At 41.2% G+C, this 15,515-nt stretch overlaps 1 protein-coding gene across 3 annotated transcripts in view; it reads left to right on the top strand.

The window, feature by feature from the left end:
* Positions 1-533: 533 nt before the first annotated feature.
* Positions 534-15,515, top strand: part of AFG1L (AFG1 like ATPase) — an 80,601-nt gene continuing 65,619 nt past the window's right edge. Inside the window, exons 1-4 of one of the 3 annotated variants that reach the window (XM_089530622.1) lie at positions 534-786; positions 8,065-8,288; positions 12,866-12,917; positions 13,750-13,851. In XM_089530622.1, coding sequence (XP_089386748.1) covers positions 609-786; positions 8,065-8,288; positions 12,866-12,917; positions 13,750-13,851 — 556 coding nt within the window. In that variant the 5' untranslated portion in view covers positions 534-608. Of the gene's footprint in view, positions 787-5,137; positions 5,258-8,064; positions 8,289-12,865; positions 12,918-13,749; positions 13,852-15,515 lie in introns of those variants that run through there. The other 2 variants (XM_089530623.1, XM_089530625.1) reach the window with 2 other exon arrangements.

Below are 15,515 nucleotides of genomic sequence, written 5' to 3'. Positions count from 1 at the left end.
GTGCTTTGGACTATACTCTCCAGTGGTCCCCAAACTGTGCTCTTTAAGGAGGTTTTGAACTTCAGCTCCCAGAATCCCAAACTGTTGGCCAACATGGCTGAGGCTTCCGGGAGCTGAAGTCCAAAATCCCTTAAAGGCCACACAGTTTGGGGACCACTGGTTTGGTTTGCCAAGGTATGGAGCAGTGGTCCCCAAAGTGTGCCCTGGAAGAGATTTTGGACTTCAGCTCCCAGGAGCCTCAGCCATGTTGGCCAATAGTCTGGGATTCTGGGAGCTGAAGTCCAAAACTTCCTTAAAGAGCCCACACTTTGCTCAGTGGTCTCAAACTGTGTGCCCTTTAAGAGTTTTTGGACTTCAGCTCCCAGAATCCCAGGCTATTGGCCAACATGGCTGAGGCACCTGGGACCTGAAGTCCAAAAATTCTCTTAAAGGGCACAGTTTGGGGAACCACTGTCCCAGAGGATCCTCCTCCTCCTCACAGCTTTAAGAACAAAAAACTCCATTTCCCAGCATGCCGTTCCACCCGGCTTGCCTCCCACTTGCCCGCGTGGGCCCTCGCGTTGCATTCTGGGGCTGGTAGTCTCGGGCCCAAGGTGAAGGTGACTGGGATGGTGCCTCCTAATAAAGCCCTGTGTGTGTACGAGAGAGTGAGGAGCTGCTTGGGCAACATGGCTCCCTCCGTGTCGCCCTGGGCTACCAGGCCTTGCCTGCTCCTCAGGGCCGCCCCGAGGCCCCTCGCCCGCCTCCTCGCCGGCTGGGCTGAAGCAGGAGGCGGGCTCCGGAAAGGTGAGGAGGGCGGGAGGGCTTGCTTGGCGCCCCGAACCCGGGTTGCGGGAAGGAAGGGGGTGCCCTGGCATGTTTCCCCTCAGAAAGCCCCCTTTTCGCCCCATAGATCAGCAAAAGCCTTGGGTTTCAAGATGGCCCTCAGGCACACGTCCTCCTTTCCCTCCCAGCCTTCTGTCCAGGAAGCATTCCAAAAACGCCCGCCATTTTGAGAAGCACTCAGAAGCATGGAAGGCTATGGAGCATGGAGACGGGCAAGGAAGAGGCTCTAGGGGCAACCTTGGAAGCAGCTGTAAGAGAAACGGCAAAAAGCAGAACAGCTGGAAGCGATGATCTTCCAGTCAAACTGCTGCAATCCAGAGTCAGCTCTTGCGCTAACCAACACATATCAACAGATACGGAAAACAAAACAATGGCCAACAGATTGGAAATGATCAGTATACAACTCCACCCACAGAAAGGGAGACACAAGAGATTGCAGCAACCATAGGACCATAGCACTGATCTCCCACACAAAATCATGCTCAAAATTCTGCGACATAGGCTCCAGCCGTACATGGAGAGAGAAATCCCAAGAGGTGCAAGCATGGTTCAAGAAAGGAAGAGGCACCAGGGACCACACTGCAGATATACAATGGCTGTGACTTCTCCTCCTGTACACTTAGCATATCCGGTCACCCTGGACCAGAAGTGTTTTTGGTTTTGGATTTAAAGAATAAATAATAGGATTTTGAGATATTTACATAATTGTTGTGGACCTTCAAGTTGTTTTGGACTTCTGGTGACCCAAAGGCAACTCTATCATGGCATCTTTCTTGGGGGGGTGTCATTGAGAGCATGTGATTTGCCCAAGGTCACCCAATTGCTGCCGTTATTGTTGTTGTCTGCTTTCAAGTCATTTCCAACTTACAAGGACCCTAAAGCACCCCTATCACTGGTTTTTCTTGGCAAGATTTGTTCAGAGGGGGTTTGCCATTGCCTTCCCCTGAGGCTGAGAGGGTGTGACTTGCCCACGGTCACCCAAAGTTGTTGTTGTCTGCCTTCAAGTCATTTCCAACATATGGCAATGCTGAAGGCAGCGGTTCCCAGCCTGTGCTCCGTGGAGTCCTTCGGGCTCTGTGTTCACTTCCCAGGTGTTCTATGGCTGCTCCAGAAAAATGAAAGAAATAAAAAGAAAGTAACACTACTACTAAACACTATTAACTTGTAAGACCTCTTAGGGGCTCCGCCATCGAAATAGATTCTAAAAAGGGGTTGGCAAGCAAAAAAGGTTGGGAACCCCTGGCTTAAGGCAATGCTATAATGGGGATTTCTTGGCAAATTTCTTCACAGGAGGTTTGCCATTGACACCCCTCTGAGGCTGACAGTGTGTGACTTGCCCAAGGGCATGTAATGAGACATCTTAAGAAATGGGTCCCAAGTCTAAACATTAAATTAATTTATGTTTGTTATATATACCTTATACATGTAGCTTGAAGATAATTTTATACACAATATTTTTAATAATCTTGTGCATGAAACGAAGTTTGTGTAGAATGAACTGTCAGAAAGCAAAGTATCACTGTCTCTGGTGGAAGACTCAACCTATATACAGTAGGCTTTTTGGGCGCTATGATAAGTGGCCTTTAAAGCTACTCAGAAGAGGAATGTCCCAAGTTGTTTTGGGCAGGCTCTAATAAGAGCCAGCGTGACTGGAGACCAGGGTTTGATTCCCAGTTCGGCCATGGAAACCCACTGGGTGACCTTAGCAAGCCACATGCTCTCTGCTTCAGGAGAAGGCAAAGGCAAAGCTTCTCTGAACAAATCTTGCCGAGATAACCACATGATAGGGTCACCATATGTCAGAAACAACCTGAGGACACATCACTATCACAGCAGTGCTCCAGAACAAATAATAAGTTGCTTTAACACTGAGAGATGCTGCCATTCCACACACACACCATGCCATATGACTTCTTTGCTTGAAAAGACTATAGTGTCAAGCTTTTGTCTCCGAGCGTTTCTCACCTTAATGTATTTATCTATTAAAATAGTTCTTTCCTGCTCTGTATCAAAAGACGGTGGTGGTGTACAGATAAAACAAAATTTTTGACATGTTAAAACAATTTAAAACAATACTATAATTTAAGCAGACTAAAAACTAATTAAACACAGCAAATTAGAAACTGATTTCAAAGCTTGATACAAGCTTTAATAAATACCCATGTTTTTATTTGGTGCCTAAATGAAACCAACTTTGGGACTAATTGGTATTTGGAGGGCATTCCCCAGGTGGGATGCTATGGCTGAGAAGGCCCTCTCACATCCTCACACATTGACCTCACTGGTGGGACACAGAGGAGTTGCCATCTATGGCCTTCCCTGGATAGAGATAATCTAGACACAAATAAATAATAATAATAAATAAAAAATTTATTTCTATCCCGCTTTTTGCCAGGCAATCAACTACTAGACACAGTAGTTCATACACTGGTAACCTCCTAGTTAGACTTCTGTGATCCATCCTACATAGCCTACAGCCTTTAAGGAAGACTTGGAAACTACAGCTAGTGGAAAATGCAGCAGTTAGGTTGCTCACTGCCATACCACAGAGAAACCATGTAACATTGGTCTTAAAAACTATCTGCCAGTACAGTACTACTATGAATTCAAGTGCTGAACTTGTAATGAGATTTAAAGCTAGTCAGAGCTGGTGCCAAACTCCCTGAACTACACAGTTCATTTATGATACCAGTGACTATGTTGGCTAAGACTCGTGCAAACTGCAGTCTAACAACATATGGAGTGCTGCCCATTGCTGTTCTAAAGTCTTATTGTTTATCTTTTATAATGGAGAGGATCCATAATGACTACAGTGCTTCCATTGGTTCTGCAGTATAAGGCCATCCCCCGTGCAACATCTAATGTTCTGTGCACCCCCCAGATTTGTTCAGAAGGAGACCCTTTGGCACTACTCTTCAGAGTTCATGGAGTGTTGCAGTGGGAAGATGAGAAGAAAAATGTTCTGTTGTGTTTGCTGGAGAACAACTGAGTGAATACCAGTGCACCTGTAATTTACTAAATGTTGTACACAGATTAAAAACAAGTTAATCCTAGCCTCCAGGTTTATAGTTAAAATAAGGAAGAGCAGGCTTTTGGCTTCTGGTATCTACCTTGTGTTTTACTGGAAACATCGAGATTGCCCAAACCGAGTGTGGCTATAGGCTATGTTAAAGCAATGTATTATTTGCTAAGCATGCAAATTTTATTTTGAGTGCCAGAACTAAGGGGTGAAACAGATCATCCAAAAATGCTGGATTGGGGCCACTGTGGAGCTGTGCACCTTGGCAACTGCATGTCTGCTCCTATTTAGGGTGGAAAAAAGTCACCCCTTTGCTGTTGGAGCTGGCTTTTCACCATCTCCAGAGCAAATGGCATCTTAAAGCCATGCCCCCAATTTGCCCGGAAGTCAGCATGTAATCTCTGGTGCAGCTTCCAGGTGACTCTGGGGCGTGGCAGGTTTAGTGCCATGCCCCCAAGCTGGCTTTACCACGCCATCTGGCTGAACGAGTCTATGTGTGAAAGGGATTTGGGAGTCCAAGTAGACCACAAGTTGAACATGAGTCAACAGTGTGATGCGGCAGCTAACAAGGCCAATGTGATTTTAGGCTGCATCAGTAGAAGTATAGTGTCAATGGAAGTAATAGTGCCACTCTATTCTGCTCTGGTCAGGCCCCACCTGGAATATTGTGTCCAGTTCTGGGCACCACAATTTACAAAGGATGTTGAGAAACTGGAGCGTGTCCAAAGGAGGGCAACTAAAATGGTGAAGGGTCTGGAAACCATGCCCTATGAGGAACGACTTAGGGAGCTAGGAATGTTTAGCCTGGAGAAGAGAAGGTTAAGAGGTGATATGATAGCCCTGTTTAAATACTTGAAAGGATGTCATATTGAGGAGGGAGCAAGCTTGTTTTCTGCTGCTCCGGAGACTAGGATCTGGAACAATGGATGCAAGCTCAGGAAAAGAGATTCCACCTGAACATTAGGAGGAACGTCCTGACAGTAAGGGCTGTTCGACAGTGGAACACATTCTGTCAGAGTGTAGTGGAGTCTCCTTCCCTGGAGGTCTTTAAACAGAGTCTGGATGGCCATCTGTCGTGTATGCTTTGACTGAGATTTCCTGCATGGCAGGGGATTGGATTGGATGGCCCTTGTGGTCTCTTCCAACTCTATGATTCTATCTGTTTCGGCCCTAAGTGGATCTTATATGGCTTTTGCACCCAAATGAATTCCTGATTATTGTAAGATTTCAGGATATTGCAAATCAGCCAGAGGCCTATCAATAGCTCCCTGTCTGTCTTCTGCTCCACTTTGATCTGAAGTGTTCTGACTATGCATATCACATTGACTTGCAGTATCTTCTTAAGAGTAATCCCAGCAGGAAAAAAACTGCTAAAGACCTGTCTTCCAGAGCCCTTGAGCATATATAATCCTGGTAAGAAGGACAAGTATGTTATCAACACCTGTATATGCCCTGAATCAAAGTTAAGAACATAAAGAGTTAGCCTTTTCACTTTAACTGGTTGAGGGCTATAGCACTGATTGGAGGGCACAGGAAACTTCTGAAATAAATTTGCCTGTACACCTGTTAGTTTATACTTTTAGAATCGCTACCAAGGTGACTAATAGCTTACATGCATGCTAAAACATAGCTTGGAAAAGTTTCTAGTTCGTACTACAATTCTTAGAACCTATATATTTGTATATATACTGTATACAGTCGGCCCTTCTTATACACGGATTTAAGCATACACGGTTTGAAAATGTTCCAGAAAAGTATAAATTTACCTTGATGTTCCATTTTTTATTAGGGACACCATTTTGCTATGTCATTATACTTAATGGGACTTGAGCATACACGGATTTTGTTATACATGGGGGATCTTGGAACCAAACCCCAGCGTATAACAAGGATCCACTGTATATAGTTCCTAGAATGCCCCGACCTGTATATACCTGTATATTTTCCTCTGCAGCTAGTAGTAGGAAATTAAGCCAATGTTCCTCACTGACAGTTTGTCACCCGTCCCCTATCTGTCTGTCTGTATGTCTATCTATCTATCATCTATTTTACCCCCCTCCCCCCAATATTGCATCTAAGACAGCTTACAGTAGAATATTAAAACAAAATATAGTTGAAACAGTGTATAGTACAAAAGTTTAAACAGACTAAATAGACTGTAATATTAAAATACTTAGAAAAGTTTAAAATATGTATAAAATGTAATACCAAGGTGCACCCTATTCAAAGACCCTTCTGTTGCACTCAGGTAAACTCTGAAGCCCTTTTTATATATAAAATATTTTCCTGCTGGCAAAAAGTGATCACAGAGGGGGCTGACCTAGCCTCCCACAAGAGGGAGTTCCACAAGGTTGGTGCAGCCACCAAGAAGGCTCTCTCCTACATCCTCACCAACTACATCTCTGATGGTGATGGGACAAAAGAAAGCTCAGTATTTTTTTCCTCTTTGTCTCTCTTTGAGCACTCCTGTTTTAGATTGAAGAAGCTGGATTTGTTTAGTCTAGAGAGAAAATAAATTTAGAGGAGGAGAATCTAGTTACATATTTAACTTGTATAAAAGGAGCTGAAAGGGTTTAGGAATATAATCTGATCATCCAGTGATAAGGCAATCATTTGTAAGATTTGGAGTACTTTTCTGTGTATTCAAAAGTAAGTCCTATTGAATTCAGGAAGGGAGAAGTAAATATAACTTTAAATCTAGGGAGTCTTCCAGAACATAAGGGGAAATCATTAGTAGAGTGTGTTGTACAGAAAATTATAGAGATCAGCTGTATATTTCATCCCATAATTAAAGATAATATTCATTCTACTTTCCATCTCTTAGTGCCCTCCCAGGCTCCCCCCCCCCCCCATGATGCAGAGTGTCATTTAAATGCCTTTATAGTATTGCATCTGTATTTGATCTAAATGAGACCTGTCTAACTATAACCCTCTCTCCCATACCCCTAGGCTCAAAGTAGCACACCCACAGTGTTGTACCATTTTTGTTTTCTTGAAATTTTGCAACCTCCTGGAGCTGTGGAAAAACATTAAGAGTTCATGTATGGCTGGTGGACTACAGCCAGATTAGTGTCTCATAAACAGTTCGTGCCTAGTCCAAATCTTTGTATTGTACAGCCCAGAGCTTGGGAATAATGTTTTTGGGGATACAACTCTCAGAATCCTACAACTAGGATTCTGGGGGGTGTTAATTCCCCCCCCCCCGACCTTTCTGTGTTTTGTTATAACCTGGGGTAACTAAAACTGGTGCATTTAAAACTACAGTCAGAAGTCATGTCTGAATTGTGTCTGAGTAATAACAATCCTTATTGTTAAAAAATCTAGCCTGATACAGTGATACTATCAGGGCATGATTTTAGGGCAGAGATCCAGACCCTAACTCAGTAAGAATATGGAACACAGCTCCCAATTGAAGCAGGGATGACACACCACATTTTGAATCCACATTAATATCTAAAGACTACAGTGGGTCCTCCACATTTGCTGTGGTTAGAGGCACAGTGCCCCAGGAAAGTGAAGAAGATAACACCTCTAGGGCGGGATACAAACCGCCATATAGTACGTATTGTATACGTACTAGGGTTAGGAAGGGGCGGTGCTTCCGCACCCCCCTAACCCTAGTACGTATACAATACGTACAAGATGGCGGCACCCCTTCCACATGGGCGCCGCCATCTTTACGTACTGGACGCATAGTGCCAGCGGCACCTCGCGACATCATAGAGGCGCCACAAAAAGAAGCTCCGAAATGGAGCTTCTTTTTTGCTCCGCGCGGGAGCCGTGCGGTTTGGCTGCTACGGCTCCCTCGCGGAGCAAATGGCACCGGCGGGGGAACGCCGCAAAGTGGCAGTTTGTATCCGGCCTAGGAATCTCTAGGTCCTCCAGTGCAACTCTGACCAACATCCAGCAGAAGTTGACCATAGAATTGCACTGGTGCACCTATAAATGCTTAGAGAATTATTTTCTCTAGGAATCTCAGGGTCAGTGTCCAGTAGAGTCACATTGGACACCTAGAGATTCCTAGAGAGAACATTACATCCACAAATAACCAAAGCAGCAAAAATCAAAATCACAAATGTGGAGGGTGTAGTTTAAAATTACTTGTAACTAACTGCTCTGCTGGTCTAATAACATATTATGCAAGAATATGGCTCATTCTGTTTTTCTCCCTTATGGACATTAAAACAAATCCACTTTCTCTCTGTATTTCTTTGTTACAGCTTACACAGTTCAGGCAGCTGAGAAGGCAACCACTGGTAATCTAACAGAGACCAATTCCAAAGCCTTGTTGATTTGCAATGGACCTTTAGAACATTATGAGTTTCTGATCAAAACACAGGAACTGAAGTATGATGAGCAACAAAGAAAAGTCATAAAGTGCTTACAAAAGCTTCATGAAACCCTTAAAGGCTACAGCATTGGTTCAAAACACATCTTATCCAAGGTAAGCTACTGTCATTAGGCATTTCTGCAGAATCTGTTGTTCCTTCTCTGACTCCTGAATGTATGAGTTGTATCAGTAATCCCACTTTACACAAGAAGCAGGCTAGGAACAATGTGCCTATGACTGTCCAACAAATCAGAACTTGAGCTTCATATCCTCCTTTCACAAAACAGTACAGTTATTATCTAACACCATTCTGGATATACATGATAAACTTGTTACAGTTGGTTTTGCATCAGAATTAATTCTGACAAATTTATATTACCGCTTGAGATAGTTATGTAGAAAAGGGCTCTTGCTTAATTCTATGTGTTGCCATGATGCCCAGCCAGAACTTTCTAATTGCAGTGCAGTGAAAAAGTGTATTGCTTGTATGGGAGCACTCCATGCTCAGTAGTAGAATTCTTGTGTTCGTTGTGCTTTGGAAAAATTAATAAAATAGCTACCCTCCCCATCCTGCTTCTGTGAATCCCATTTTTATGTTGATGGTTCAGCGGTTAAGATACTGACTCTGACAATTGCAAGGTTGGCAGGTCAGCAGTTTGAGGCCTAAGTGCCGGATGATTAAGTGAGCTACCATCACTAATCCCAATTTCTGCCAACCTAGCAGTTGGAAAGCATGTAAAAATGCAGTTAGATAAAAAGTTACCACTTCGGTAGGAAGGTAACAGCATTCTGTGCAGTCATGGCCATGGAGTCATCTTTGACAACACTGGTTCCCTCAGTTTAGCAACAGATGAGCACCACCCCCTACAGTCAGACACGACTGGACAATCGTGTCAAAGGGGAAACCTTTATCTTTTAATTTTACTTGTACTATCTCTGTTTACTTGTATAAAAGTTTCTGTCTGGGATATCAATCCGAGCTTGATTTTAAACATGCAATGCTATAGTGAAATCACTTATTTTTCCTTTATGCCTAAGCTGAAGGACCAATGGCCATAAATTTCTAAAGTAGAAACCAGTATTTCACTTTTGGTCAAATGTGTTGCTTAAGAACCAAAGGAAGATGTTCCGGCTTAAGGATTGATCACAGAGTTCCTATTAATTGGTACCTACTGCAGGAGTAATCCTACCTATGCTTTGTAATGCACATTTTCTTCACTATTTTCCTGCAGTATCCACAGTTTTCAAAGGTGTCACAGACGTTTCTGAATACCCAGTTCTCTGCTGCTCTTAGCCTCAGTTTTCAGTAGTGATGATGATTTGTAACAGGGACGTAGCCAAGGGGGGGGGGTTCTTGGGGTCCGGACCCCCCCTTCCATTAGAAAAATGAATGGTGTGTGCTGCTGTGCCGCCGCACCCAAGCCCCATTATAATGGTGGCACTTAGTCTGGACCCCCCCCCCCCCTTCCTAAAATCCTAGCTACGTCCCTGTTTGTAAACTTCATTCAGGTTGTTGAGCGCTGACTGGCTGTTCAGTTTAAACTTGTTTGACATATTGAAAAGAATTTGTTGATAACAGAACTTTTTGCCAGAAGGTGGCAGAGTCAGACTGTAAACAGAAACAAATTATAGACAGTGGATTATTCTGTGACATTGTCCTTGCTCCAGTAACCCTAGGTTCCTCTGTCTAGGACTCTGGAATGGTGCTTTTCAAAGAAGTAACAAGGTTAGTGTCCTGAAACATGAACAGGAGGATGGGAGGGGAGAAAAAAGGGAATGTGGCAACACCTTTCAGACTAGCTGGCTTTTTATTTTAGCATGAACTTTTAGCATGATATAAACCTTCCTTTGTAATTTCCTTGTTCAGGGACTGCAACCTGTAAATCCCTTACTGTAAGTCCAGGAAAGTTGAAATGTTTTGCAACTCTATGTTGCGAGATCTTGTTAGCACCTTTGAGACTAACTGAAAGAAAGATGTTGGCAGCATGAATGTTCGTAGACTTAAGTCTACTGTACTTCCTCAAATGCATTTGGTGGAATGGAAAGCCAGTGACAGTTGTGTTCTGCAACTGGTTTTTTGGTATTGCCACGTCTAATGTCAAATTTGTGTCCATTTATTTGTGTCTTGTGTAGAGATTGTTCTGTTTGCTCAATGCAGTGTGAAACGGCATTACTGGCATATATCACGCTGGAGGAAGAGCAAGTAAATGTACCTCTGATGTTGTGGGTGATATTATTGGCCCTTGCAATATTGCTCCCAGTGTAGATGGCAACTGTTGTTGTGGCAGGGCCTTGTATTGGTAATATCATCATCTATGTTATGTATCTTGTTGTAAGTGAATAGTTGTTTAACATTTAGCAGTTGTCTGTAGGATGATAAAGGCCTGCCCCTAGAGCTTGTGAGAAGGCTGTGTTATTCTCCCGAACTGGTTGTATTGGTTGTATTCTCCAGAATTGGTTGTACTGGGTCTAAAAAGAGGGCATTAACATCACCCACAACATGAAAAGAATATTTACTTGCAGAGTAACTGCAAAGGAAGACTAGAAAGAGAAACAGCTGGACTGAATTATATTCACAAATTCCAGTCCATTAGTAGAGGTATGAACAAAGACAATGGCTTCATGGCACACTACACATAGTAATACAGGAGCATTTGCTACTGCACATAGAACAAGTGGAATCTTCTAAAGAGAGAAAGATTTCAACCCACAGAAATTGACTTTTGATAAGCAGATTTATTGAATTCACACATCAAGCACTGTAATGATCTGAAAGACTTGTATCACCTTGCCAATCCCTTTGAAAATTTAGGGCAAAAAACATGATTTGCATCTTTCTGGATCCTATTACATTCTATTCCACTCCTACACCTGTATAAATATACCTTATACCTGAGGTGTTAATATCACCCTGTACAGCACCTGAACAAATGGGTTTGTATCCATGAAAACTTGTGCTAAAATAAAAATCAATTGGTTGTACAAGTGCTACCACATTCTTTTTTCTCTCTTTCTTTTTTCCTCCCCCTCCTTTCCTCCCTTTTTATGTCATGGTACGGGTCTTTTTTTCCATTGCTGGGCTAGGAATTCATGTATTGGAAATTAACAAAGATGACCTAGAGAAGAGTGGAGTTTGTGGAAACGCTGAGCAGAGCAGGTGAGGTATGTCAGGTGTAGCAAAGTGGTAACCTGCCAGAAGTCTAAAGCTGTAGAGAGTATCCTTGCACTGTCAGATCAAAGGGCTCTTCAGCCAAACACTGTTCAGCTCTACAGAGTCCCTGTAGACATCCTTTTAATTGTGTTTACTTGGAGATATTGGCAGTTGAACCCCACTGTCTTTTACATAGAAAACATGAGATCTGGTACACAGTAGATAATCGACTAATTAAATTAACATTTTGAGCCACATTTTAATTTAATTCTAAATGAAATCTTCAAATGCTTTTGCTGTAACAGTTGGCCTTCCATGGCTTGCTTGAATATATTGAAACTTCAGAGGCAAAGAAACTTGAATGTTGTGATATGGAAAACCTGTTGTGATATGGAAAACGTACTGTATTCTTTACTATATTTTGTAATGTGCTTCTCTTACTTGAAATGCAATTTAGGAAATTGGTTAACTTCACATGAAAACAGACAATAGTAACTTGAATTTGTTTCTAATCTTGTCTTGTATTTCAGTGATTGCAAAAAGATAGCATGTCAAAATAAGAACTACATTTGCAGAATATTATATTTGATTTCTGTGTAATTGCATAAACTGATGAGATTTGTCTTGATACTAGGTTGTTGTTTTATACATGCTTGGAATGCCATGCATGCTTAGAAACTATTTTCCAGTGTAAAAAAGTGTAACAGTAAAGGCAGCCAAATATGATGAAATGTTTGTCAGCATAGCTGAAAGCCAAATAACTGTTTAAGGTTATCTTAGTTTTAACTTTGAACAATAGACTCTCCAGTTTCAAAAGCTGTTTACATGCAGCTCCAGTTGAAGTAGTGGATGTCTAAAACCCTGTTGGGTACAAGAAGGTAACTGTTTATTATCTTTTTTTGGATATTGGTCCATATGAATATTATCCATATGGCTCTTCCAGACAAACAAATATATTGTGAGGGTATTGGAGTTTGCAATGTTGCTGTATTTCTTCTTTAAAAAAATTAAGTGACTTTTCTGTTGTCCAGAAATATTTTCTGACAATTCCTGGCACCATGTGAAAGATTTTATCCCAGTTTTTAGTGGGTTTATTTTTAATTCTGAAACATACAGGGGGGGGGGTGTTCCCCCTTTTGTCGTTGCTTTTAAAAAAATGAGTTGTAATGCCATTGTGCATCAGTAAAATGACACTTTCCCACTGTAACATTATAAACTAATTTTTTAAAAAAAATTAAGAGACAAAATTTGACTAACATAGGATCACCTCAGCAAACCATGGCTGTTATGTGCCTTCAGGTGTACTGCAATGTATGGCAACCCTATCATAGAGTTTTCTTGGCAATCTCCTGTTTTATTCAGTAAGGGGTTTGCCATTGCTTTTCCCTAAGGCTGAGAGAGTGTGATTTGCTGAAAGTGCCCCAGCAGGTGTGCCTCTAGTATCCTTGGATGAAGAGCAGGATATAAATATTTTAATAACTGTTACGATTATAACTGTTACGATTATAAGAAAAGATATAATTCTTTTCTTAATTTACAGTGGTTTACAAGATACAAACCTCCGAAAGGCCTTTATGTCTATGGAGATGTTGGTAAGTCTAAAGGTTTTACGGTAAAGTATGTCAAAAATGTTTTATTAACATAATTATTATTGGCATTATTGGTAAACTCCCAAACTGTACCTAGTCAATAGAATGCAAAAATTTCCAATTATAACAATGGGACTAAATCAGTGAAATAAGTCTGGCTTGAACTACTAATTACCTGTATTTCAAGATCTTTGGTATTACAAGTCAAATCTGAATATTGACAGATTTTGATTGATTTATGGATCAAGCCATATTAATATAGCTTTATTACTTATATATAAATATTTGTAGTTCATTTTGTGAGTCCTGATTTGCCTGTGAATGCTGGTTTCTGGCTGGCATGCAATCATGACCACTATACCTTGGATGCATTCACTGCATCTACGAGTTTCTTAAAGCATTTGTCTCAGAGCTTGGAGACATTGCTTTTTGGGATGACAACACCTAGAATCTTGAGTCTGTACTCTTTAAAAAAAGCAAATTTTTGAACCTGGCTAGCCATCATTAAGACAGAATATTGAACTAGTTGGACTCTTTAAAAAGAAATAAAATAAGCAGTGAAATGGATAGTTATTCACTATGAACAATGTTTGAGGTATTTAAGATGTAAGCAATAATTATATTTGTTAGTTCCAGTGTAATACTTCAGATCTGAAAATACAAATGATCCTATCCATGAACATTGATGTCTTGCTTCCCAAAGATAATGATTTTGTGCTGTTCAGATCATGGTTGTGATTTCATTAGCTCAATGCTAATGAACAGTCATTACAGTAATCAGTATATAGTGTTTTAAATTAACAACCTGTTGGATGTTGTTGTGTGTTTTTTTAAGGCACAGGAAAGACAATGGTGATGGACATTTTTTATTCCCAGTTAGAGGTAGAAAGGAAAAAGAGAGTCCATTTCCATGGCTTCATGCTAGACGTGCACAAAAGTAAGTTTAAATCCCTCAGCTCTCACGTATTGTTTTGTATCAGTCTTGCATATTCATAAGGCAGTTTGTCATCTGTTGTCTCTTGAATATTTTTTATTACACTAGTGAAAGGTGTGAAAATTTTGCCCCCAACCTCCCAATGGCTCCATACAGACAGGCCAAAATAAAGCTGCTTCTGATCACTTTGCAGGTATGCTGTTTAAATGATGCATGCGTCCTAAGAGTCCAGAAGCCATGCCAAAGCCATGATCTAGTCCTAAGAACTGGAGCATGGCTTTGGCCCGGCTTCCAGACTCTTGGGACGCATACATCATTTAAACAGCATACCTCCAAAGTGACCCAAAGCAGCTTTATTTTGGCCTTTCTGTATGTGCCCAATTTTGTTCCAAAAAAGTTTCCCACATTTCTTTTTAACTCACCCCCCCCACACACACACATCCAAAGAGGATGGGAATAATTTTGCCATGTTTGGAGCACCCAAGTCTATGAAGCGCAATAGAGGCCTTTATTTAGAAGCAAGTAAACTGGAAGTTGAGTTTCAGTTTTCTTCCTAGTTAAATTAAGACCTCCGCTGGAAGAAAGGTCTCCTGAAATGCTTCTTTCCCCAGAAACTCCTGTGGGGAAAAGTACTAAAAATTGGATATATAGGCTACACTTTCTCATCAATAGGTAGTAGAAAGAGTGTCTACCTCTTATTTTATTTGTTCATGTGATTAAAATATCATAACCTAATGTGATGCAATTTTGACAGACTTATATTCAGAGATGTACATGCACCTGAAAAATGTACAAAATTCTTTAGTCAAAGCAAGTGAGGATGTGCAATAAATAGATTTATTTTTTAATGATCAGTAGGGAGCAAGGTATTTCAAATAGATGTAGCAAAGATAGGAAAAGGTAATAAGAGAGAAGGGAATGAATGTTTAAAAGTAGATGTAAGCAAATATAACTTAAATAGAGTAAACAACTGGGGTGGGGGATACTGTTCCTAATAATTGCAGTTGGCTAAGTCTATCTAAATACTGACTGTTGACTGACTTGCTGTGATATCATAGAATATCAACGTTGCTCCAGTATTATACCAATACTTCATTAGAAACAAGGGCTTGAACTAGTTCACAGCCATGACAGCTCTCTAATTACCTGATTATTTGCATGAATAAGTAACCTTTTCTCTAGTACAAGGATATGTAACCTTTTGCCCTTCAGACATTGCGGAACGACAGCTCCATCATCCCACAGCATTGACTATATGGCTGATAGGTGTTGCAGTCCCCTAAAAATCTAGGTCCACAAATTGCACACCACTAGGCACAGATTGAGAGGCATGATTGATCCATTTCATATTTAAGTATGAGCACCTGACCCAATTCATTATTTTGAATAAAATAATTTCTCTTTTGGTACATTTGTTTCCTCTGACTCTTCAGCTTGGTCCAAAACACACTGCAGAAATAATCCAGTTTGAGACTGCTTTAACTGCCCTGGCTCAGTGCTAGAGAATCCTTGGAATTTGAATTTATTGTGGCACCAGAGCTCTCTGAAAGAGAAAGCTAAATGTCTCACAAAATTACAGTTCCCAGAATTTCCTAGCATTGAGCCCAGGTCAGTGAAAGCAGTCTCAAACTGGATTATTTCTGCTGTGTGTTATGAATCACTGCCAA

This window comes from Sceloporus occidentalis, unplaced genomic scaffold (genome assembly GCF_023333645.1).
Source record: "Sceloporus occidentalis isolate IW3139 unplaced genomic scaffold, rSceOcc1.0.p SCAF_6, whole genome shotgun sequence".
Lineage (NCBI taxonomy): Eukaryota > Metazoa > Chordata > Lepidosauria > Squamata > Phrynosomatidae > Sceloporus > Sceloporus occidentalis.
This window is presented reverse-complemented; position numbering and strand designations above follow the sequence as displayed.